The following is a 25,386-nucleotide window of genomic DNA, read 5'->3' on the forward strand; positions in this document are numbered from 1 at the left end:
AAGCCACTTTTAGCCCATTTGCTCAAAAAAGCGAATTAGAAGTTATTAGTCGAGCACTATCTGGCAAGAGACAGATATTGTTCCTGCAAATGTTGTGAAAATAAATGCTTTTGAATTGATTGATACATTAAATACATTTACAGGTGGTATTAAATGGGATCTCACTGGCATTGCCTAGGGTGCTCCTTTCTGTTGAATTGTTTGAAGGAATATTTGCTAAAACAGAAGTCAAAAGAACTTGATCATGTGTTTTTATTCATGTTGCCCCCTCTGTTGGTCATACTTTGACTAATGCAGCTTTAACCCGCCACAACTTCCCTTTTTAAAATCTTTTATCACATATATAAATACATTTAACCTTGATGTCGTGAACTGCGTTTGGATATATGTGCAAGCATTAATTTCTTCAAACCCTTTTGTGTCATATTTGAGTGTAAACGAGAGTAAAACACATTTCTGATTCCCTGATAGAAAATGATGGATGGAATAGATTTCTTTTTCAAAACCCATGTGTCCCACCATGCATTTCAGACAGTGACAAAAACACAAGTGATCCTCACACCAAAAGGCGGGGAGTAAAGAGACAAGTCTCCCCCAAAAATAAAAGAGAAAGAGCAGGAAAAAAACGAAGATATATGAAGTCTTCATGTCGATGAACTACCATTCATTTTCACTTTGAAGTCCTGCGAACCGTAGTGAAGTGTGATTGCATGTGACAGTCGCCGAGTTTGCCGGTTTATCATGATGGATACACCCTGCCATCTTGGCGGTGCTATAGCAGAATGTACGCACATGCACGCGCACACACACACATGCACAAAAACGTAGATGCAGAGACACACAGAGGTGGGTCCATGCAGTTATTTATCTGAACACAGACATAGAACCACACATGCAAACTGAATCTTACACTCAGAAAATCGCTTGGAGTTGGTAATTATTTGAGTTTGCTGTTGTCTTTTGACCATTTAGCTTTTAGTTGAAAAGTTGTCTGACTTATTTAAACTCATTTTATTTCTCAGAAGTACTGTCTTCTGAGCTACTGACCATTTATCTTTCAAGTTGAAAGGTACCGGTAATTATAATGCCCTTGGATTGTAAAAACCTTTTTCTTTTGCTTACGAGTTGATTCAGAAGTTTTGAAAATGTTAAAGGGTTGGAAAGCAACAAGACAGAAACAACTCAATAGATAAAACTGTTTGTTAAATGAGGTTTAAAAAAATAACTTTGCGAAAGTCACACACACTGAATCATTATCACTCACATTTAAAAAGTATTTTCAGTTGAAATTGCATAATTTCCTACAATCCATATCCTAACTAAATACAAGACTAAACTAAATAGTTGAAATATTATCTCTGTCTTTTTTCTACCTTCTCTTTCATCACACACACACACACACACACACACACACACACACACACACACACACACACACACACACACACACACACACACACACACACACACACACACACACACACACTTCTTGATCTTGACACATGCCATTAACCTCAGCTCGGCTCGCCTCAGCTGGGAAACAGGAGAGCAAACGCATCCCATAATGGTACCTGGAGCAATCTTTTTTCCTGTTTTGTACCCAAAAGGAACTTGTTCAGACTTTGCATATTGCATCCATTTGTCATTGTTAGTCAAGGGCACTGCAACACAGTCTTGTCAGCGGTGCAATTCTAGGTGTCCTGTACAAACCTTACTGTGCATGTGTATAAGGTGGGTGTGTGTTTGTGTGTACACATGTATCTGTCAGTTGATTTTAAATTTGATTTTCATGCCTAGGAATGTATGCATATGAATAACTGGACACACTGACTCAAAAACAATAGACCAAGGGTAAACATCCCATTGTTCCCTGAGTAAAGTTGACACTCTTTATGCAAAACACATTGTGCCACCTATTTGTTTTCACAGGTTAGGCACATTTGCATAGAAAGATTGTAAGCTGAGGCTCTGGTGGCATACAGGGGCATATTTCCTATACTGGCCAGGATAGAAATCTGAGTTTGATTCCTTGAACTGTACCTTTGTGCATTCTTATATAAATGTATGTGCATGATTCCAGTGAAGGTCAGTGTTTACTGCTGTGCAAAACTTATAAACACTTGTAACTTATGGTTTTTGTGCACAGTGCTTATGAATTTAGGTTGCATATTTACAATCGCGTATTATGGAAACAGGTTCTGAAGCATTTTAAATGGTAATTGAACGTGTGAAAAGTTATGCTTTCCAACAGTTGAAGTTGGTATGATTGCCAGTTTAGGGATAATGTCATTATACCCAAGGGACTGGTTTGATTATTTTCCTTATGTGATTTAGGTAAGGCGTCTCTAGGCTACAAAAAGCTGCTAGTCTTTAGTGTGCAGTATAAGTGTGTTTCAGATTGATAGTGTTTCTTGATTCATTTATTTGAATACATCAGAATTGTGTACTTTGTTCTATACAAATATGTGTATTTATTCTGCCTCCACTGACATCTGTATATGTACAGAACACATGATAATTTCAGTAAACGGAACAACTTATGTACAATATGTGTGTATGCACGTGCGTCTCCATGTGTACAGTTCCTATGAACCAAACCCAGTCCCCAGCTGCTGCTTCTCAGGACTTTTCTCTTCCACATTTTTCTTCTTCTCTTGTCAGTGGAAAACTATGCAATTAGAAAACACCCTCGGAGATTGACAGTGGGATCACATACAATTTGACAAGGGGGCGCCACAGAAAGGCCTGTTGTATACCTAAGTATTTTTAATTAAACAGCTCTCTCCACTCACCGCATGCTTTCCCTTACCAGTTCAAAGACTCCTACTTTGTCTTTGAACTGGTAAGGGAAAGCATGCGGTGAGTGGAGAGAGCTGTTTAATTAAAAATACTTAGGTATACAACAGGCCTTTCTGTGGCGNTGTGGCGGACGATATTTAATTGTGGCGGTCCACCACAAATAAATCAATGTATGGGAAACACTGAGAGTCATAGGCCACCGACTGTTATATTTATTTTTTAAATACATTTGAAAGTACTTCATTTGAGAATGAAGCAAAAATAAATATATGCATTACAGACGAGGTCAAAGGCATTGGTAGAAATGCATTTCTACTAATGGAGGGTGAATGTATTTCCTTTAAATAAATGTATTTCTGTTTTAATAAACATGGTTTAAATAATGGTGTCTGACCACTGCAGGGTAAAATATGAGTTTTATTGTTGTTTTTATTTATGAAAAACAATCAAAATCTTGTATATTCATTGATAAAATCAGATTCAGACACCTACATATTGTATAGAGTTTATCATAACATACTGTTGTTGTCGAATACACTTTTCTCACACAAAAACACGCACTCACACACACTTTAGCACACAAGCACCCACGTACAATAATAGACAGTGGGTGGTTAATTTGCAACACATACCCTATTGTATTGCATTAGAATTGCAATTTCCAACTTATTGTTGCAATTTGATTATCATGTTTTTGATCATTCCTCTTATTTGTAATTAATCTTTTGTTGTGTAGTGAACAAAGTGGGGAGAACATACTGTGCACATTAGGAAAAATGATCTATTAAAATATAATTGAGTTAAAAATAAGTGGCAGCACAACAATAATGATGGATTGTTTAAAATGTTAATTCATTCATATTCCCACTAAAAACAAACAGAGACAAAAATGGGGCACATTATTTAAATGCATGTGTGCTTTTCTAAACCCAGTCCTGCTTCTTTTGAACTCGGCAGCAAATGCTACAAATTTATGCAAAGAAAGAATGCAATTGCTTTCAAAGTATTGCCATACTGTACATCAAACAGGGAAGCATAAATTAATTAGCATCGAGCTAATTAGGGAACAATTGTATGTTTAAAAAGTTAAAGCCAACAAACACTGTGTTTGCCTGAAAACATTATTACCCCAGAGGTATGTATTATTATGCTGCAGCGCGAGACACCAAATAGCATTTGTTTAAAGGAAAAGCAGACAGAACAAATCTTAGAGATCAATTTACCTAAAATAATTGTAAGTTAATTCACTTAATGTTGTTATACTGTTTACTCCCGGCTGTGTGTAATATTAACAACATTATTTTAGAAGTTTAACAAGTTCTTCCTCTGCTGTCTTTGTACCTCACTGTGTCTAAAAGTGTCGGCTGAGTGCATTACATGTTCGAGGTGATACACCAAAAACTTCCTTTGTGCCATTAAAAGCTTTATCTCAGTGTTTGTGTAAATGTTTCTACTTAAGAGCCTAAATGTGTGTGCACATGAATAAAAGGCTTACTTTACTGTCAAAATATAGAGATATAAGGCAGATAATGAGGTTAGTATATCCTGTCTAAAGATATTGAACGCTCCTGTATTATTAGGTAAAATGCAGTTTGAATTGCAATTAAAAGTTAAGTGAACCAGTTGCCAGACAGTAGAAACATATTGAAATGCTTTCACACATTTACTCATTTAATTTAATTAGTAGACAAAGTTCATTAGCCATTGGAGTTGTTAGCTTAAAGATACTTTCCACAAGCATCATATAATGGGCATCATATGATATCTTATTATTATAATTGATTACATGTTACACCCTATTTTCAAGCATATATCAAATGAAACTGAATACAGTGTGTTTCTCGTAAAACCTACAAATAAACCAGGCAATTTAAACATTTGCTAAATAAGTAATTAATCAAAAATAGCATGGATGAATATTTGATCCACATTCACCGAGCTATAATTTCTTCCATCACTAACATGTGTACACAAATTCCTTTATCAATTCAATTTCTACTAGCGTGGTTTCAAAAACACTGCTATAATGAAGGTTTTGCTTACATCGATGTAATGCTATAATGGAAAACTGTATCAATGGAACTGCTTATTCCAGGAAAGGTCAGTGGTGAATGTATATTATAGTTACAGGAGATCTCCACATTCAATTACAGAACATTGTGCCAGCAGAGTTAAAGAGAGAGAAATATAGACCACAATAGAATCAGGGCTATCTTCATTATTGCTAAATAGATTATCATAGACAATGATAGACAATACTCTGGTACTAGCGTACCATGCTGCGAATGGATCTGGCCCTTCCTACATCCAGGACATGGTTAAACTGTACACCCCAGCACGTTCACTCCGCTCTGCATCAGCCAAACAGCTCACTGCACCCGCACTGCGAGGGGGACCCAAGTTCCCATCAGCAAAAACACGTGGGTTTGCTATCCTGGCTCCAAAATGGTGGAATGAGCTCCCCATTGACATCACAACAGCAGAAAGCTTACACATCTTGCGGCGCAGACTAAAAACTCATCTCTTTCGACTCCACTTCGAGCAATACAATTACTAACAAAGCACTTACTGTATATACTAACAAAGAACTGGCTTATCTAAAGCCAGTTGAGTAGTACTTGAAATGTTTTGGCTCAAACCTGATGTACGGTACTTATATGATTCTGTTTTCTTCAAGTTGGTATTTTCCTGGTCGAATGCACTTATTGGAAGTCGCTTTGGATAAAAGCGTCAGCTAAATGCAATGTAATGTAACTATGTATAAAAAAGTCAGTGCAATGTAATGATACTAGGTCAAATGACATATAACCCTTTTATATAACAATCAGCAGAAATTAATAAATTAGTCAAATTAAATTAATACATTTGAATGTTTACGCTCCCACCAACGCTGTAGTACCAACAGATCATCAGTGTTAGTCATCCCATCTTTCTTTCCGTGTTACAAATAACCAACTAATGGTGAACAACTTCTCCGTATTTTCCCCCCTTGCCTTTCCTCATCCCTATTTCCTCATCCCTATTTCCTCATCTACACCGACCTCCCATATGTGTAAAGTTAGGGAGCACAGCGCTGGCAGGTAAACCTTTTAGAAAGAAAACATTTTATGATATTGTCCTTGGGAAGCAATTTTTAAATGTAAAGATATGAAAACTATGAAAAAAGGGGAGTGTGTTGGCAGGGAGAGAGCGACTGGCAGGGCAGTTTTTTTCCTTTTAATAAATTGCTGCTGTCAGCTTTGCACTCCTTTTATATGAGCAGGGATAAAAAGTAAACATTAGATATATAATGATAAGAGGTATAATGACTTTTGTGACTTTTTGGGGGGAGGTTATTTATTCTAAGATGCTTTATGGATCATTCCAGGTCATTTTTGGTACATATTGTCATGCCCTGTAATGTATCCATGGTGCCTTTGACAAAAATCTGTTTCCAAATATAGATCTCAAAACAAGTCTCTTTTTACAGTATATACAGGCCTTCAGTGTTTTGTGGCCAGCCACCTCTAACAGTCAAAGCTTACTTTCCATGTCCCCTGAGCTGGGTGACTTCAATTTTGCAATTTGCTTATACGAATAGCAATTGTTTAGCATTACAAGAAAGACACATCAATATGACTTGTAGTAATTGGGTGAAAACTTTCAAAAAGACAAACATGGTCTGTAAAACTTTTTATTATGGACTGCTTAGGGGAAATTAATTCAGCCTTTACAAAAATAAATTGTCAGAAGTTAGTTGGATTGGTTAGTTAGATTTAGTTGGTCTATAATGTCAACACTGTTTAAATGAAGTTGCTCTAGGGCAAGCACTGAAACTAAAAACACTGTTTGAAAAATCTTTGCTTTATTGGTATGGCACGAAGTAAAACGTTTCATCCATCTCGGCATTCCTTGTCTAAATAACACCCTTCATAAACGAGATAGCTGTATTTCGTTGTTCTTAATACTGTAAACCACATGTTCCATGCTGTTGTAAGGAGAATCTGAGGCACTGCTATTGCTCAATGTCAAAAATAATTTATACTTGTCCAACAATACATCAAAAATCTAAATAGGTATAGTTTTCACAAATGAATTCTTTCAATTGGGCCAACAGATTTCTCTGAATACCGCAACCTCCACATCCTTTTAGAAAATTCCAGGGTCTAGTGTCACCCAATGCCAAAAATGAGAGCTATTTGAACAAGTTGAACCCAACGTCAAAAATCCCAACCTAAATTCAAACACACAGAGACACTTTTCACAAATAGAGCTATCTGCATCTGCACTTGGCAAAAAGGGGAGGAAAAATTCTACCCTTGCACATGGTAATCATTACGGAAATGAGAGACAGAAGAGGTTAAAACGCTGTGATGGGGGGAAAAGCAAAGAAATTCACACTTCTGCGCTGGGGCTTGCTAATGTCTCTGACCCCTCTACGCATAAACAGTTTAATTAACATGTATACATAACTTTCACTTTAACTGCTCATGGCATGTCAAATCAAAGTGTCTGTCAAAGCTGTGAAACAGGGAGTTGATACTTTGCAGGTCCGCAGTTCAAATCCAGCTCTGTGCAACTGCTCCAGCTGGCCAGTGAAGCTGGCAATAAGACATGAAGGCAGACACACAGGCTGGTGGACGGGCAGCCTGTCACTCTGTCAGTTTGACGAGGTAAACACCACCCAATAAAAGCTTTGCAACTTCCAGCTATACTTTCCCCAACTCCAGCCTTATTGAACTTGGGATTGACCATAAAATTACTTGTATAGAAATGCTGCATTTGAAACAAACACCATGCCGTAAAAGTAAAAATAAACATGCATAATAATGCCTGAGTGCAACTTCTTAGACGGATATCAGTGTTATACATTACACAATAATATTTCAAATGTAAAAGTGCTTTGTTGTGTATTTGTTCAACTGATAAGAAAAAGGCTATTCATCTTCAGTCAAATTGAATCTTTCATTAGTCTAATTTAAGTTTAAATTATTGGGAGAAAAAGTGATAATTACATACAATCCTGAGAAGCTGGAGTTTGCTACAAAACAATGCAAACATTCAAAAACAATGCAAACATTCTCTTCACGTTACACTAAGAGGGGAGGGACAGGGTCAAAGTTTCTTCCCGTTTCTGTACATTATTAGGGAAAATGAATCAGTCAGAGCTATTAGGACTCTCCCTGATGTTTTTCCCACACACACATTCAGTCAGTTTGGCTGTCACATTGAGGAAGGGACCCCCAAGCCAGCCTGCCTCTACAGGGTGTTTAGCTCCAGAGGAAAACCGAATGTGTGTTCACACACACACACACACACACACACACACACACACACACACACACACACACACACACACACACACCCACAAAGACACGCACACACTTACAAACAGGCACACACTGAGGCCAGCAGGAACACCGGTACTGGTGTGTGATGGCTCAGGAGAGGAGGGAGAGTTATTAGCTTAGCCCTGAACCACCTACTTAATATAGGGGCCGGCAGTGATTGCTAACAGAGCCTGGCAGAGGTGACAGCTTTTGGCCCTGCTTGAGGAAATCCAATTGAAAAGCAGCCAAGAGGAACAACAACCCCGAAACAGATGTTGCTCGCTACCACCAGCGCAACTTGGGTACACACAACCCAGCGGCAACAAACCACGATGGCAAATCTGACACACAACATACACACAGTGGACAAAGAGTGGAGCACACACTCATACTGTAGGGCCACATGATGCAACTGTACAGAGAACGCATGGACCACCGTAAATGGCCACTGAAACGTAATTTGAAAACAATGCACAAAAGTGATCATTTATAAAGCTCATTCCTGATGATGTTCAACATGTTTTTTTGTTATTGTTGTTTACATGTATCATCTAATGCCTTGATAAATACACATGAGATCTAAAGAGAATTTATCTCAGTCGTGTTCTCTGACCAGGGTTGCATGAAACTGACCAACAACGCAGTATTTAACTGAAAATATTAGCACAATACAAAAGTGAATCACTGTATGATATTTAATTAAATTAAAACAATATTCAAAATATAAAAGTAAAATGAAACAACGAAAACAACGAACATACAGACACAGTTTTCCTCCAGTTTGAACATGATTTAAGGATCCGTAAACCCTATCAATCCAAGGTCAGGTTTCTTTTTCATTGTGGAGCACAAAACACTCTGGCAGCTAACCCAGAAATGGAATTAAGAAAAGAAAGACGAAAATAACAAGGTATAATTTGTATGTCTGTTAAAAACATCTATATTGAGTGGAGGCCAAAACAAAACCTTTCCCCCCAGAGAATACACCCACTCAAACATCAATCCGTCCACCTATCCCTCTTCTTTTCTCAACATCTCTAGCAGGGCATTACAATGAAAACACACAGTCCCTCAAATCATTACAGGCCCTTGCTCCAATATTAATTGAGTTTGGCAAGGCTGACCATGCCTCAATCATAATAACATTCATTTATTTTTTTCTATTACCGCTACAGCAAAAGGAAGAGAGGGAGAGAGAGATAGAGAGAGTGTGGGAGGAAAATGGGCTAAAATCAATTCTGACATATCTTTATTGCCAGTCGATGACAAATGATGGCACATTTGCCATTGCTCTAGTATTGTGTCAGTGTATGTCGTATCGATTTTACATCAGACGGACAAATGTTATTGATGAAGCGCCTAAGTAATAGATGAGCACTCCATTTTACTTGTTTTAATGTTTAAATAAAACCGAATGAAGGGTGGACCAGTGTAGCAGATCTTTCCCTTTGCTAATACACATGATTTCTTTTACTTTTTTTATTTAAAATGTACAGAATTCCGAGGCGTTTACACAAACCGGGCCTGTTGGGAGTGGGTAACTACACCCTGAACCTGATCACACTGTGCACATGTGGTAATGTAACAGGGAGGGGNATGATCAAAAACATGATAATCAAATTGCAACAATAAGTTGGAAATTGCAATTCTAATGCAATACAATAGGGTATGTGTTGCAAATTAACCACCCACTGTCTATTATTGTACGTGGGTGCTTGTGTGCTAAAGTGTGTGTGAGTGCGTGTTTTTGTGTGAGAAAAGTGTATTCGACAACAAATCGGAAGGTTGCGAGTTCAAATCCTGCCTGGAACAGTACTACTAGTGTGCCCTTGAGCAAGGCACTTAGCCCTCGGTTACTCCAGGCTTTTCCCTGTAATTGGTAATTGTAAGTCGCTTTGGAATAAGGCGTCTGCTAAATGCCTAAATTGTAAATTGTAAATTATATTTTTGGGAGAATAAACCCCACAGATCGTCAACTCCGGTGTGTTTCACTCATTAACAACGAAACACAGAGCAACAAGAACATTGGGGGGGGGAAACACTGAATGACATCACATTACAGTTACAGTTGAGGATTAAGTCAACAGTTGGAAATTGAAACAATTGTGATGGTGATTGGTCTTTTGTTATTGTTTATTTGTTTCTCATGGGTCCATGTGGTATAGGAGAGAGAATAGACCAATCAGAATGTCGTGAGGATCGATCCCTTGCCCCTCCTGTCTATATCAAAGGGTCCTTCAAGGACAATGTCAAGATACTGAACCCCAAATAGCTGTGTGAGTGTGTGTGAACTCCCTTACTATAGTGCTGTGCTCTAAATGATTCTCAATTTGTACTTTAAAATAGAAAGTAAGAAGGATAAAGATATGGTCACAGGTCTCAGGGTGAGATCCCTTGTTATGCCTGTTGTCTTCAGCATGTCAGAGACCAGCAGAATTGTCAGTTTAAAGAGGATGGATGTCCCAAAATGTCACCTGACAGCCCGACAGACAGGGCAATTCAGTCCCTGGAGGACAGGAGAGCAGCCGATAGGAGGTGAATGGGCAGTAGCTTGGGCTAGAGGTCGTCACTGTTGCTATCGTCGGCCTGTCACTCTGAATGGGCTCCAAATCATGTTGTCAATGGTGATGCATCGAGATCTCCCTCTGGCAAAAATTGGATACTCCAAACTCGACTTGATTGATGCGTTGACCAGGTTGTGTCTGCCTGTCCTCAGGATGTGTCCTTACCTTCGTTCAAAGATGAAGCAACACAGACACACTCTGAGCTGTGAAAGGGGAGAGATGTACTTTTAAAAGTTTTATTTTTGTGTTAGACCAGTGGAGGCATTGTTGGCTAGTCAAAGAATCTGCTGTATCCGTCAGCCTTGAAATTTATAGGTTTTTATCTGCCTTTTATTTTTTCAGTACATCTTTTGTGACACGGTTCAATCGTTGCTCTGAGAATGTTGTTTCCACTGTTTCCATTGAGGCAACAGTATTACATTATGGCTTGAAGGCGAATGCACAGCTTGTACATTCAATAGTTTGGAATGAAAAATAGCTGTTTTTCTGTGACCAAAAGTGCAGCCTTTATGCATCCAAGGGCATGGCATTCTTTGACCATGGGTACAAGCCGTGGAGTTTTGTGAAAATGAAATATCTTCTTTTATGTGTCATTTTTTTCATTATGCTCCCTCTGTCTCTCTCGTTCTCTGCTTTCCTCCAATGGGTTTTCTTGATAGTCTCGTCTGGCTTGAGTTGCTCTCTTTATATACCTTTGTGTGTGTGCGCTTTGTGTGTGTGGTTTTTCTGTCACTGTCTTTGTTTCCTTATAATCTTTTGCTATTTGTATTGGTATCATCGGTTTCCAATGCATCTACTTTGTGTGGGTATGTGTGAGCTTGACATCTTTTATCTGTGTTGGTTGATGAGCAATCGTCTATTTGTGTGTTTCAGTGTCTAAGAACACAGACTGAAAACAGGCACTGTATACTTTTATATTTCAATTTAGCTATGTGGAACCTTGGGTTTGAGCCTTTGATGGCTTGAGGGCTGAATTGAGTAGCTCCAACATGTAGACGGAACCAACACTAACATTGTGGAGGTGGCCCAATTTGGACTATTTCAAGTCTTTCTTCTTGTCTCATTAGGGCGGTGGTGGCAAAGTCGATAGGGAGTTGGCTTGGCAACTGGAAGGTCACCAGTTCAAGTCCCGGCAAGACCAAGTGCTACCGAGGTGTCCCTGAGCAAGGCACCGTTCCCTACACTGCTCCCCGGGCGCTGTTCAAAATGGCAGCACACTGCTCCTAGGAAACTATTTCCCCACAAGGGATTAATAAAAGTCCATCTTCTTCTTCTTCATTACTTGACAGTCTACTTCAGCTCCGTGTTGCCAGAAAAGAGTAGAAATCAAGCTTAATCGAACATGTTGCTCCACTCATTACTTTTTATCTTTTGTGGTTTACTAGAAGATAAGAGAGAGAACAACTGTAACAACTTTGTCCTCCTCTCTCTCTTTCTCTCTCTTTCTCTCTTTCTCTCGCTCTTTCTTTGTCTGTGTTTGCAGGGCCTGTTCATCTTCCTGATATATGGGGTGTACAACACAGAGGTAAGTCTGCATTGTGTCTCAAGGCTGTCGGAGTGAATGAGAGAAATGACAAGTTTCTGATGGGCTCCTTGCTTAAAAGCTGTGTGAGTGGGGTGTGACAGTACGAGTGTGTATGTGTGTGAACGCGTCTGTGGATGGGAGGAGGGATGGGAAGGAGGGGAGGGGACATCGTTTCCACGCGAGCGTCCCACTGCCCTTCATGCTTGGACTAACTTATATGCATCCGAGTCCGACCATTAAACACTGACACGCCGCGCTTCTCAGCCACTCATTCCTCACCCACATTGGCTAATATTTCACTGCCTCCTTAAGTTTTTAAACTCACGGCCCTCCATTTAGCATCCTGACAAAGCTGCTGGCCAGGGCTTTGGAGGGCCCCAAGCAGAAACCATAGGAGAAAAAACAAAAAAATATGTAATCAACAATATGCTATGAAGGAGGAGGACATATTGTATTGAGATGCCGCTTTATTACCATTTAGATGCGCCTTAGCTGTGTAGGGGTGGAGGGTTTGGTTGAGTGCCGAGACGAAAGACAGAGGGGTACAATTTAATGGATGAGACTCAAGTCATGAAAATCCCTCTTGGTCAAATGTGGCTCTTAGTCTATACATAGGGTTACGTTTAGATTTCCATGTGGGATTTTGCATCTGCGCCCTCTTAAAACACAGCACTTTTATTTTTTACTTGAGGTCAACTTCCCATTACAAACTTTAGGAAAAAGAGGAAATCTAGAAAAAAATAAATAAAAAATTCTCTCAAGCACTCCAAACTCACCCTGATATCATAACAATCCCTGAAATGTCTGACAAAGGATATGATAATAGCAGAAATGTTTTATAAAGCTACCATTTGATCAAAACATACATTATTTGATAGACACAATAATAACCTCTTGTTGCTTTTGACTATAAAAGATCAATGCTTTGACCTAATGTAAAAGGTCATGATCACCTTATAGAGCAGCTTTTTTAAATAACTGTGTTGTCTGACCATCAAAGAGGACAACTCACATATAACAAGTTCACTTCCTGTTATATCCCATGTCCCTGTTTCATAGGTGATGCGCCCACAATGCAGAGAGAGGGAAGAATGACCCTTGGTGCTTTAGAATAAATCTACACCCTCAATCTTGCTTAAGTAGCGTTTTTATTGCTTGGGAATTCATTTCTTACACTCCAGTTGCCCTTGACCCTGGGTGCTGCTCATGTACATGTTCCAGTTTTCAAAAGGTCCACATTTCTTTGTTATTGTTGAAAAGAGGTCCGTAATTTAGAAATGATTCACATCCACACATTTTTCTTTTATTTTCCGTCAACCTGCGTTTCCTTTTGTCCTTAACTGTTCAAACATGTGAGAGAGAGCACAGCTGGCTTCAGGTTTCACCCTCTCTGACACTCAGAAGGAAATATTTGCCTAATAAAAAAAAATCCTGAAACACTAAATGGGAATGATCAAAAGTTTGAATGTTTCTTCCCTGGAATCAGAGTGTCAGGGAAAGGCAAATATTAAACAGGGAAGTGAAGCTAACATGCATTGATGGCAGTAGATAGTAACACATCATTAAATTACATTATCACACACATGGAGTTCATGGAGGGAAGAAAAACTTTGCGAAGTTGCTGTTAGTAGTTAACTGGGTAGAACACATTATTTATCCATCTTAGCGTGAACACATTTCGCTTTGATATGTTAAAAAAGGTGTGAAATTAACAACTGCATCTAAGTAAAAAAATGCTTCATTCATGAGGTTGGTTTCCACGCTCAATAATTACCAATATGGAAGTCATACTGCATTTGCTGCTATTACCCTAAAATGCAGCCTTTTACTTTGCTAATTACTTTACAATAGCTTTCCATTATTCATTGCAATTAGCTTTTCCTTGGTGGTCACCTTGTAATTCTATGCTTTGATGACCTTTTATTTCCATCAGCTCCAAGGATGTCGGCAGGTGTTGTTGGGCGTGCTGCTTTCATATGGTAATCGCCCATTTACATGGCGAACCACGCTTTGCATCATTGCGAAACCTTGAGTGTGCGCAACACCCCTTAAACACATAACAATCATCTAAAACAATGCCCTTCCCCTCATTGTCAAATCATTAATTAAGTTGTGTCATGTAATTGCCTCAGCACGCCGGCTGCTTTGGATATCAATGGAATCCCCAGGACTTACTTTCCCCATTAAATTGTGTAAAGACTGTGTCTATCCAACATCTGCACCGCGTCGAAGGCCTTCTGCGTATCTTGTCAGAAATAATAGGAGGGTTTTGGAAACATGATGCTGGTGCTGTTGATTCTGTGCTGTCACAAGGCTTGGGCTCTCTTCATTATGTGGTCCTTCAACGTTGGAGCGTATGCAAAACATCCTCTGTATACACATGCTGTCTCTGAGACTGTGTGTGTGTTCAGTGCGGTGTCATAATTTATAACACGCTGCTACTTAATGAAGCCATAAGCCATAATGCATATTCACTAACGTGGTGGGCTGGGCTGGGACGGGCTGTAGTGATGAGTGCCCATCCGCTACAAATTTACAGTGAACGCTGACAATGTGCACACACACACACACACACACACACACACACACACACACACACACACACACACACACACACACACACACATACACATACACAGACCTCATAAGTGCCAAAGGCTTTTCATAGAAGACTTCATCCTACTTAACTGAGCTGCTACCAACACACTGAGTACTGCTGGTGTATTTTGATATTTTGTTTATTGTAACAATAATAGGAAGTTGTTGCAATTTTTTATTAATAATATATATTTTTTAAATGGTTTAATTGAACAATATTCAGCAGACCTATTACATTTGATTTGTAATTAATGCATCCAAAATTCGAGCAGGAAAAGGCATTTATTCATAACTATTGCCGTGAGAAAAATACAAATAACCTTTATTTTCATTGGCGCTATTTCAGATTTTATAAAAGGTCTGTCCAGTAACACTGTCTTTATTTGCAAATTAGTTTTTTTTTGCCTAATTAATGCATAGTTTTATTCAATTAACACATTAGAAAAATGTAAACCCTGCATTATTTGCATCCTGTGACATTAATTACACAATAAAGATGTCAGTTGATATTATTAAACACAGTCATTTGTCATATCTACTTGGATGACATTTAAAAATGTTTGGATAAATGTAATGTAAATAAAGTTAAAGGGCATACACATAATGACTGGTCTCATCAAGCAATGATCCTTCTTTTTTTGTAATTGTCACAGTATTTTAAAAATCATTGATTGTTTATTTTATTTTAACATTTCCAAAAGTATTAAATAAAAAATGTATTTAATAACAATTGAACAAAAAATGAATGAGTTCAGTAAACAATGATTAATTTGCATATTAATGTTGGAAGTGTTTACTGAAATTGTGTACCTGAAGACTGTTCTCTAAAATCTATGAAATGCTTGTCTGGTATTGTGTGTCAAATGAAGGCATGCTGTACACTGTTTCTTCCGAAGTGTAAAAATGTAATCTGTTCTGCTAGGGCGGTCCCTTCTCCTCCAATAGCTCCATTTGTTGGTCCCCGCGCTCTATGCTGACAGATGATAGCTTGAAGTCGTCTCCTTAGTTTGTCTGCTCTATGTGTCACTTTCAAGTCCCATTAGCCACTGGGACATACTGGAACACCTCTCTCTCTCTCTCTCTCTCTCTCTCTCTCTCTCTCTCTCTCTCAGGCACACACACGCGCACATACACACACCTCCCCAACAGCTGTAGGTTACATTAAAATAACGCTCCAAATTTGTTATTTACACATACTCTTTCTCCTTTTTACTCTTTGGTCGCTCATTGTAAGTGTGTTTCATTGAGTGCCGTGTCAGACACACTTAACTCTTTCTCTCTCTCTCTCTCTCTTTTCTTTCAGGTTCGGAGCACGGTCAACAGGATCAAGGAGAGGAGAAAGGCGCTTAATTTTTCAGTATGTAATCTTCTAATTTCTGGGTCTAAGAGTGTGTGTGAGTTTGTTACTTGTTGTGAAATGTTCCTTGCCAATGAAAGCTGGCCAATAAGCAACATTGAACATCTGCTGGCTTCTCACTAGGAGACAGTCCATGTTAGATGCCCTTATCCATCAAACATAGACCCTCCTTAATAGCTCTCCCCCTTCCTCACCCTGCTTATTGCAGCACCTTCATCCCAGCAATGTCAAGCTCCACGGTGGGTTACAAGTTTCTAATCCAGGACAAGCCGTCCCCTGACATTAAAGTGTCAGGCCAGTATTTATACCTCGTTGGACGCTGCTGTTTGGCTGAGGCGATGCGATGCTCTGTGTGTGGGTGTGTGGGTGTGTATGAGCGTGTGTGCTAGATCATATTGTAGGCTACGGAAAGCACTTTAAAAGTACTTAATAGTCTCCAGCACACACCAACAGGCACATACCACACACACACACACACACACACACACACACACACACACACACACACACACACACACACACACACACACATATTTATAGATCTCCTTTGCCCCGCCATCTGACACACACGCACGCACATAAAATGCATCTTGTCCCTTATGAGTGATCACGTTAACTCCACTCCTCTTTGGCCGGCATCACTTCATCCCCTCCCACTGCACCCTGACCCTCACATATGTACCCCCTAATATTCCCCAACCTAACACACTTCAGGTCATTGAAGTAGGAATGAAACCATTTCTGACGGCAGATTGGTTTTTTAAAACATCAAGGCGCACCTACTTCCTTCTGACCCCCCCCCACCTCAGGGCTGGACACTGTAAGGAAGAGAAGAAATTAAATAAATAAAAAGATAAATTAAAGTGAGTGTGTCGGGCGGGTCATTTAGGGGGGCCCCTTGAGACCCCTTCCCACCAGGTGCAGTCTGATATATTGTCTGCTCATGTTATCAGTGAGGCCCCCCCATATACCGTCATTTTTACTGCTTCCTCTCCCCTCTGGTGGTGGCAATTTTCCAATCTTGCCGGGTTCCGCTACCAGAATGCGTTTTTTAGCCATCACCGCCGCCTGACGGTTTCTAGCTAATGCTATTTTGTGCCATAAATCCTGCTTGAAATACTGTATCTACCTGTCCTTTGGTTAGATAGGAGACATTTGGCTCTAGTTGACCGCACATGCTCCTATATATCCCCTTGTTGTAAAACATAGGATTGGGTATCGTGCCTTGCCGGCTGAGGGATAAAGAGGCTTTGGCGGTGTTACTGCATATGGGGTCATTTGAAGACGAATGGCACTTGTCGGAAATAGAGTTTTTTTTATCTTGCATTATTTGCAACGTTTGAAGGGTTAACCCAAAGGGGTAATTCACTGCAACTGCAATTTGGAAATATTTTACCAAAATTAAATCATTTAAAAATGGTATTGTCCTATTTTAAACACCATCACCAACATTATAAACAGTCTATACTAAGCCTGTCATATGTGTTAGATATTTTAACATGTATATGATGATCCTGTGTGATTTCTTTTAAGGAAGGTCAAGCACCAGGCCGACACAATAAGAGCCATTAACTGTATCATAAACCGTGCCCATGAAATCAGATTAAATGTGTTGTATCTGACCTAGCACAAAACATGAAATCATTTGAATAATATAGGAACTATATATTGCTTTTGGTACAGTGATGTGACTCCCCTCTGACCTTGATGACCTCTCATATAAATTCCACCAAACCTAATCACACATTCTCCGCTCTATATCCCGTACTTCTGTCAAGCTGGTTGTCCACACACACACACACACACACACACACACACACACACACACACACACACACACACACACACACACACACACACACACACACACACACACACACACACACACACACACACACACACACACACACACACACACACACACACACACACACACACAAAAACGTTGACCAGCGTTGAATGCCTGTTTGATACCAAGTATCTCCTGACCCATCCTGACCTCCCTCTTGTACACAAACAGCCAGATTGCTTTGTGAAATAAAGCTGTCAGTTGCAGGACCCAAATAAAAAACAGCCCCCAATACTCTGTGCCCCTGACACCACTGAAATATGGATATCAATTGGAAGCGGATTCATTTTTTTTAATCTTAATTCAAGTTTTGACAACAATATATATAGTACGCAGGGAGTTGTTTGGAGTCAGTATTGAGGCTCTAAAAAAGTGATAGCAGTGCATGTATTTATCTCTTTCCACTCATGTGTGTATGACATTCACTGAAGCTAGACCTCCACAACACAAAATCAGCCAGGATGGCAGGCCCTCAGTGTGGAGGCATTCCTGCCCGATAGATGTACAGTATGAAATATAAGAAGCCCTGGAGCCTGTTGAAGCCCCTCAGTCTGTTTGAGAGCTGTGCAAACAAATGGGTTTTCTGTGATTGCCGTTTATTTTGGTCTGGCTGGATGATGCGTGTGCTTATGTGAAACAAGGAGGCCTCTGAGTTAAATTCATAGAGCAGCTGCTCAGGTTTTATCCTGGAATTATGGGAAGGACAATACTGTAATCTACAATAGCCCATGATGTCTATTTATGTTCATTATTAAGTGTGACTGCTTGATGAGACGTATTCTATCGGTGAAGAACTTTGAGCAAAAAAAGTTAAAATGTTCAAATCATCCCTCTAACTTATAAGTTCTTTAACGCGCAATATTATATTATGTTCTTTATTACAAAGGGACAATGCACATTATTTAACATGAGCACTTAAATCTTAAATCATTTTTCATCAGCCTTGTCTGCCAGGTTGATAGCATTAAAGAACATATAAAAACGCACATTTTTATACTCCGAGGCATCTTTAAATCATGTGGATTTATAAAAACAAAACACAATTTGAAAGTGTTTCACTAATAAATCCCTATCGTAGTTAGTACAACAAAGACAGCCAGTGAAAATGAGGCTGCTGTTTGTGATGAGGGAAAACATGTCTTACTAATTAGCATCACCAATAATTGACAAATAAAGAATGGATGGACTTGATATCTTTGTCCTTATCAGCTATCGTGAAAGTTGTCCATTGACTGTGTTTTCCTGTGATCCCATGTAGCTGATATCGCCGTCTCATTTCTTACAGAACTGCGCCAGTTCCCGACCGTCCAGCTCAGTTACCAGCTCTCGTCCTGTCAGTTTCCCGCTAGGAACTACCCCAAGCCAAGAGGAGGAGGCCACCCCTACCCACACTAGCAGCAACACCCCCAGCCCGGGGAAGGAGGAAGACAGGACCAGAGGTGAGTTGTCATACCATCATAATGCAAATCTGTGCTTTTCCTGTCAATACATTTGCTTAAAAAAGTATCTTTAAATGGTCCAGAATTGTCTTTGTCATTTTAAAGAAGATAATGTAATAAGGCAAAACCAAATGATCCAGCATTATACAGAACCCTATTATTTGCTGCAATCTGTCTTGCTCGCTATATAACCCTTTTGCTCAGGTGCAACTGGAACTAAGCGAACACTTGTTCTACAGTAAGTGTCTGTCTTACTTTTAATTGCAATTACTGTTGGGAAGTTTTTTATTACTATCTCCAATGTACCTTACCTTTTCCCGTTGTTTAGAATTTGAACCAGATATCTCTGGAACTGAACATATTAGTAATTCACAAGAGTGGTTGCTAATTTTTATTTTCCGGCTGTCCTTGCATCTCAAAAAGCACAACAAGTCCTTCAGCTCATCAAAAGAACAAAAAAGGCCAACCATCATGTGCTTTTCCAAAGAAATGTGATTTCAAGATTAAATCTGAATATATAAGAATGACAGGCTAATTGAATTATTTTGATGGTTATCTACCTTTTTCTTCCTAATGCTCGCTCTGTTTTCAATAGGGCCGCATCTGGTGCCTCGCTTTTTAAAATCTCAGTTTGGAAGCTGTAGTTTGGGCTGTGAAGGTTTTTCATTTTCACTGTATAGTTTAGTACCTCGAATGCAGCCAAGCCTTTTCACAGATTTATTCAATTGACAGTTCAAGTGTGGCCTGTGTGTGCACAATATGTGGGTGGCTAAACTGCACCTTATTCAGCCAAACATCTCCTGCTTGAATCCCACTCAATGACTTGAGTTCCAAGGACACACTCCTCTCATATTTGTTGAGGTAGTATGTTTTCATAAAGGCATGTTTTTTTTATTCAGGTCTTTATGAAATCCACTTGCAAAAATTATATTTTTTTCTCTGCTTAAACATGTTATGTGCACTGATTTGCAGTTTATTCGTTACACCTAGCTTACTATAATTTAGTCTAATAGGACAACATTTTACATTTAGTCTTAATATATTTCTAACATTGGATTTTTATTGAAACTCTTTGAAAGGTGTAAGTATTGGAATGGTTATTTTGGAGGCTTTAGTTTGTGTAGCTGTCGGTTCTATTTCTTAAAAAAAAAAAAAGGTGTTTTTAAATAAAGTCGACCTTCAATGATATAAATATGTTGTCAACATTTTAGAAAACAGCCTTTAAAATGATAATAAAGTTGAACCGAGTTTAGCTGAGCACATATTCCCCCATTGTTCTACTGGCATATCTGCAAAGCATTACTGCAAGGCACTCAGAGAGTAGCGGCTGGCCTGTTGAGTGAAATCAGACATCAGAAATCTCCTGTTAAACCTGAACACTAACCAGACACCCTGGCTTCAATCTAGCTGCCTGACCCATGCTACACTCAGCAGAGTTAAGAGTCATTTGGTCGTGGAAAAAGATTGGAGACACCAGTTTCAAAGCAGGGAAAGAAAGAGGGAGAGGTCGACCCCTGATTTCATTCTGTAATTTAAAGCCGGTTTTAGTGTCACTTGCCCTGTTGCCCTAGTTGATGCCGCATTGACTGCATTTTTTATATTTTAACCAGGATTTATTTACTTTATAAAAGTGATAAAAACTGAGAAATCATAGACTGAATTATAACTATGCAGAGGTTTATATAAATAACAATACATTTGTCAGTGACAATAATAGAAAAGACACAGCAGACAGTGTGAATACATTGTTGCATTTATTGGCAATGAAACAGAACAATTACATATATAATGGTGCACATCAACTTCATCTTTAAAATAGTCAACTGGGTTATGGTTTGTGACTTGCACAATAATGATATGTACATTTGAATAGTATGTGTGCCATGTGTTATTGCTCCTTGTTGCGGTTTTGTGCACTTCCCAGCCTGGGATTTACAAGGTGTCCTTTGCAGGTGATTTGCATGGTCCTCAATACTATTACTGTCTCGTTCATTCCCTCAGCGCGTAGTAGTTAAATCAGTCCCTACGTCACATTTAGACTGACTGAATGATCCTCCAATGAAACCTGACAAATCAAACTCGGCAGCAGAAATCATGTTTTTGATGTAACTCAATTTCAACAATAATTGATTGTCAGGTGAAATTATTCAGCCCATTTGCTACACCTCCAATCTGCTCCCGACTCAATGCTACAACATGCAAATGCGATGGGCTTCGTGTGATTGAGTGCTGGGAATGGGTTGGCGGCCGAATGCTCATACACTACAAACCTGATCTACTGTATGCGTAATGTCTTCCGGCAGGGCACACATAGGCAAGCGCATGCACGCTCAATTCACTGTAACCTATCATCACGTTGCGCCCAACTCACACAAATATAGTCGTAAATATTAATACATATTCGTTTTTGTACTGGGCTATCTTGATGAACTTGAAGGGAGAGATGATAGAGTGAAGGGCTAGTGGACAGTTTCAGTCAAACATCAACATTTATTTACAATGTATTTACAATATGAACAAAAAACATCTAGACCAAGACTAAATGATCATGTTTGCTCTATCCATCAAATTCAATCAAATAGCATTCATAAAATGTGTCCAGAAAAAACTAGCAAAACCATGCCAGGTACAGAACAAGCAGATTCTTTCATTTTGGGAAGTGGTGCCTTTTCAAGCACAAACAACAAACAAACAGATGGGCCCCATTTGTCCTAACAATAACCACACCATCTCCTAAGTGATAGTAGTAGCTTTCATGTACAAGGTCAACCACTTCTTACAGTATGTCGTTTCCATCTTTCTGTTTACTTAAGTTGGTTGGCACAAATGTCCAAGGCAGACAGCGGATTATGTTGAGGGTACATGGTGAAAAATGTGAACAAAGTAGCACATATTTGCTGTGAGCACAAGAGAAGGACAAGTGCATAATGAAGGAATACGGGGAGAACTGTGGGGGGATTTGAATTGAAAGGGGAAGGGTTGTGTGGGTGTTTGTGTATGTGCATGAGTGGTGCATTCCTGATGAGATGGCCCCATACAATGGCTTAGTTGAAGGTTATGAGTCCTTTAAAGCAGGAATAATATGCTGGATTACTCATGTTACCTCACATCGTGTTCTTGCTTTGTTAAAGCTAATTTGGAACAGTCTGCAAAAGGAATGGAAGTTAAGCAGTTTGGTTCCATTACATGTTTTTAAAGCAAGGATAGATGCTATCCAATCGGAAACTGTTGCTATCTGTAAATGCTACTAGCTATACAAACTGTAGTCAATGTAAATATGCCATATGATGTCCTCTTTGTTTGTATTCATGTTGGAACCTACTTGCAGCAGGTCACCATTGAAAAAGAGGTCAATGATCTCAATGGGTTTTCACCTGAATAAATAAAGGTTTTGAATTGAATTGAATTGAAAGCCTCCTTCTCAACCAACAAAGATGGCCAAGCAGTTCTCTATCTTTTATGGTTCATGTTTTGGGTTCACCATTTTTGCTTCATCCAGGGTTTGACAGAACGGTATTGTTTTTTTCTAAATGTCATACTGCTTCATTTCCAATGTTATCCTCTGCTATGGTGATGGCACATATCCTTAATGTCATTATATTAATGTAATGGTCACAATTATGTTATGCTTTAATGGTTCCCTATTATACTGTTTTTCATCAATATATTATAGTCTCAGAGTCTCAGATATATACAAAACATGTCTCTGAAGTGTTTGGCTCCAAATACTAAACAGATCATGCATTGCAGCATCCCATAATCCCCTCTGTTTCAGCCCTGTTTCAAAAGTGTTGATGCTCTGTCTGTTAGTTTAGATGAAAATAAGGTGCCACTCCCCACGCCCCTCTGAGAGATATTTGGTTAAAAATAACACAATGGTGCTCTAGGAGGAGATTCAGGTGATATTAAAGGACAATATTAACAATTTTTAGCAAAACGAAACGAAGGGTAATAACAAAGGCTCTGAATTAGCCCTGAGTGAAAAAATGCTAACACACTTAGCACAGAACTCACGTTAAAATACCCTTATTGCTTATCGTATCTGCACAGACAAGATATCAATTCGGAAGCTGAGATTACACAGATTCGACAGGTATTAATATTATTACTGTCCGATCCAAACTCGTGACATGAGAAGCTAACAAATACATCACACCACGTAGCATTAGCCAACACGGCAATATGTCCCTTTGTTGTTTTTTGATCAAAAGTTGTCTTCAATGGCATTAAAACGATAAAAAAAAGCTGCTGAAGGTTAATCCAGGTTAATACAATGTATCTGTGTCAATTTGAAATGATTTTTGATAATCCATCAGCAATAAACCTAGTTTTCAGTTTTCAGATTTCAAAGCGTAAGATAGGTTTCGCTTTGGGCAAACTGTGTGCGCATAGCTCTCATTTCCCAATGGTAATGTGTGTGTGTATGTGAAAATTCCCCTTCGATTCTATTGGCTCTGACTGTTCAAAAGAGATGTCAATCATCTAAATCGAAAAATGGGTTCCAGAGAAACGGTAAATACACCCATTTCCACCCAAATGACCCCAGAAGTGTTTTTTTTTTGTTGCTAAACCTCTCTAAAAAGGTCAAATGTCACTTGTTTTGCATCTTGATACAGGGTACTTATTATATGTTATAGTTTGGATTCCTAAAGCTTTTAGTCTGCTATCCCGTCATTCAAGGGTGCACTGTAAAAAAAAAACCGTTGTTTTTACGGTAAAAACCTGGCAGCTTTGTTGCCAGAATAATGATGTAAAAAATATGGTAAACTGTAAACAACTTTACAGAACAACGTGTATATTTTACAGTTTAAAACAGTTGTAATTTACATTTTAAATCTGTAATTTCAACAGCCCTTTTCTGCTGAATTAGCATGATGAGAAAAAAGATTATTAATTTACCCCTTTTAGAAGGGAAGTTATTGTCATTTGTTCTGGGAATGTCATTTTCGAGCCTGAGACCTGAAGAACAGGCTTGGGGCTTAACAGATTAAGAGTAGCCTACATACAAAATAGGGGGAAAGTAGAAGGTCAATGATAGAAATATAGAATAGAAAATATTATCATTGACCTTCTACTTTCCCCCTATTTTGTATGTAGGCTACTCTTAATCTGTTAAGCCCCAAGCCTGTTCTTCAGGNTAAGATTTTCTACAAAACAATATTTAAAAACATTAAAACATTTCGAAACATAAATCTATCGATTAGATTTATGATTAGAAAATTATAAAAGTAGGGTAGACATGTGGATATTATCCGGCTGAACAAAACGTGATCCGTCTCTTCCATTTGTGTCAACCAAAGACCTTATTTCGAGCTATTTTCCAAAATCCTATGGAGAAATTGCATTGTTTTTTGTCGAAGGAACCGGAAGGAGTTTACTTCCGGGTTTTAGGACTTGTCACTCTATTCCGCTGAAGTATACGGCTGTAAGTATACGCTGTGACGTAATAACTTTTTCGAGGGAAGGGGTCAGAGGGCCTATGGTATAAAAGTCATGGCTCGCCACTCGAACCATTTGGTAAATATCACCTGAATCTCCTCCTAGAGCACCATTTGTGTTCTTTTTAACCAAGGATATCTCTCAGTAGGGGTGGGGAGTGGCTCGTTGAATTTTTCATCTAAATAACAGAGATACAGAATCAGCCACTTTTTTAAACAGGGCGGAAACAGAGGGGATTTATGGGGATGCTGACAATGCATGATCTGTATAGTATGGAGCCAAACACTTCAGAGAACATGTTTGTATATATCTGAGACTCTGAGACTATAATATATTGATGAAAATCGCAGTGATAAATAGTGGAACGCATTAAGAGCATAACATACTTTGTGACCAATTACAGTGGAATAGTAATGACATTGAAGATATGGGCATCGAGATAGCAGAGAGTAACATTGGAAATGAAGCAGTATGACATTTAGAAAAAAACAATACCGTTCTGTCAAA

The 25,386-nt window shown here is 38.9% G+C and overlaps 1 protein-coding gene across 1 annotated transcript in view; it reads left to right on the forward strand.

Annotated features, from left to right (window-relative positions):
• LOC104953203 (probable G-protein coupled receptor 144) overlaps positions 1 to 25,386 on the forward strand; it is a 78,482-nt gene that overhangs the window by 23,583 nt on the left and 29,513 nt on the right. Inside the window, exons 14-17 of the mRNA XM_010780118.1 lie at positions 10,525 to 10,643; positions 12,058 to 12,197; positions 16,099 to 16,152; positions 19,287 to 19,440. Of these exons, the coding sequence (XP_010778420.1) occupies positions 10,525 to 10,643; positions 12,058 to 12,197; positions 16,099 to 16,152; positions 19,287 to 19,440 (467 nt within the window). The remainder of the gene's footprint in view (positions 1 to 10,524; positions 10,644 to 12,057; positions 12,198 to 16,098; positions 16,153 to 19,286; positions 19,441 to 25,386) is intronic.

The sequence above is a fragment of the Notothenia coriiceps genome, unplaced genomic scaffold, assembly GCF_000735185.1.
Source record: "Notothenia coriiceps isolate Sejong01 unplaced genomic scaffold, NC01 NC01_scaffold00021299, whole genome shotgun sequence".
NCBI lineage: Eukaryota > Metazoa > Chordata > Actinopteri > Perciformes > Nototheniidae > Notothenia > Notothenia coriiceps.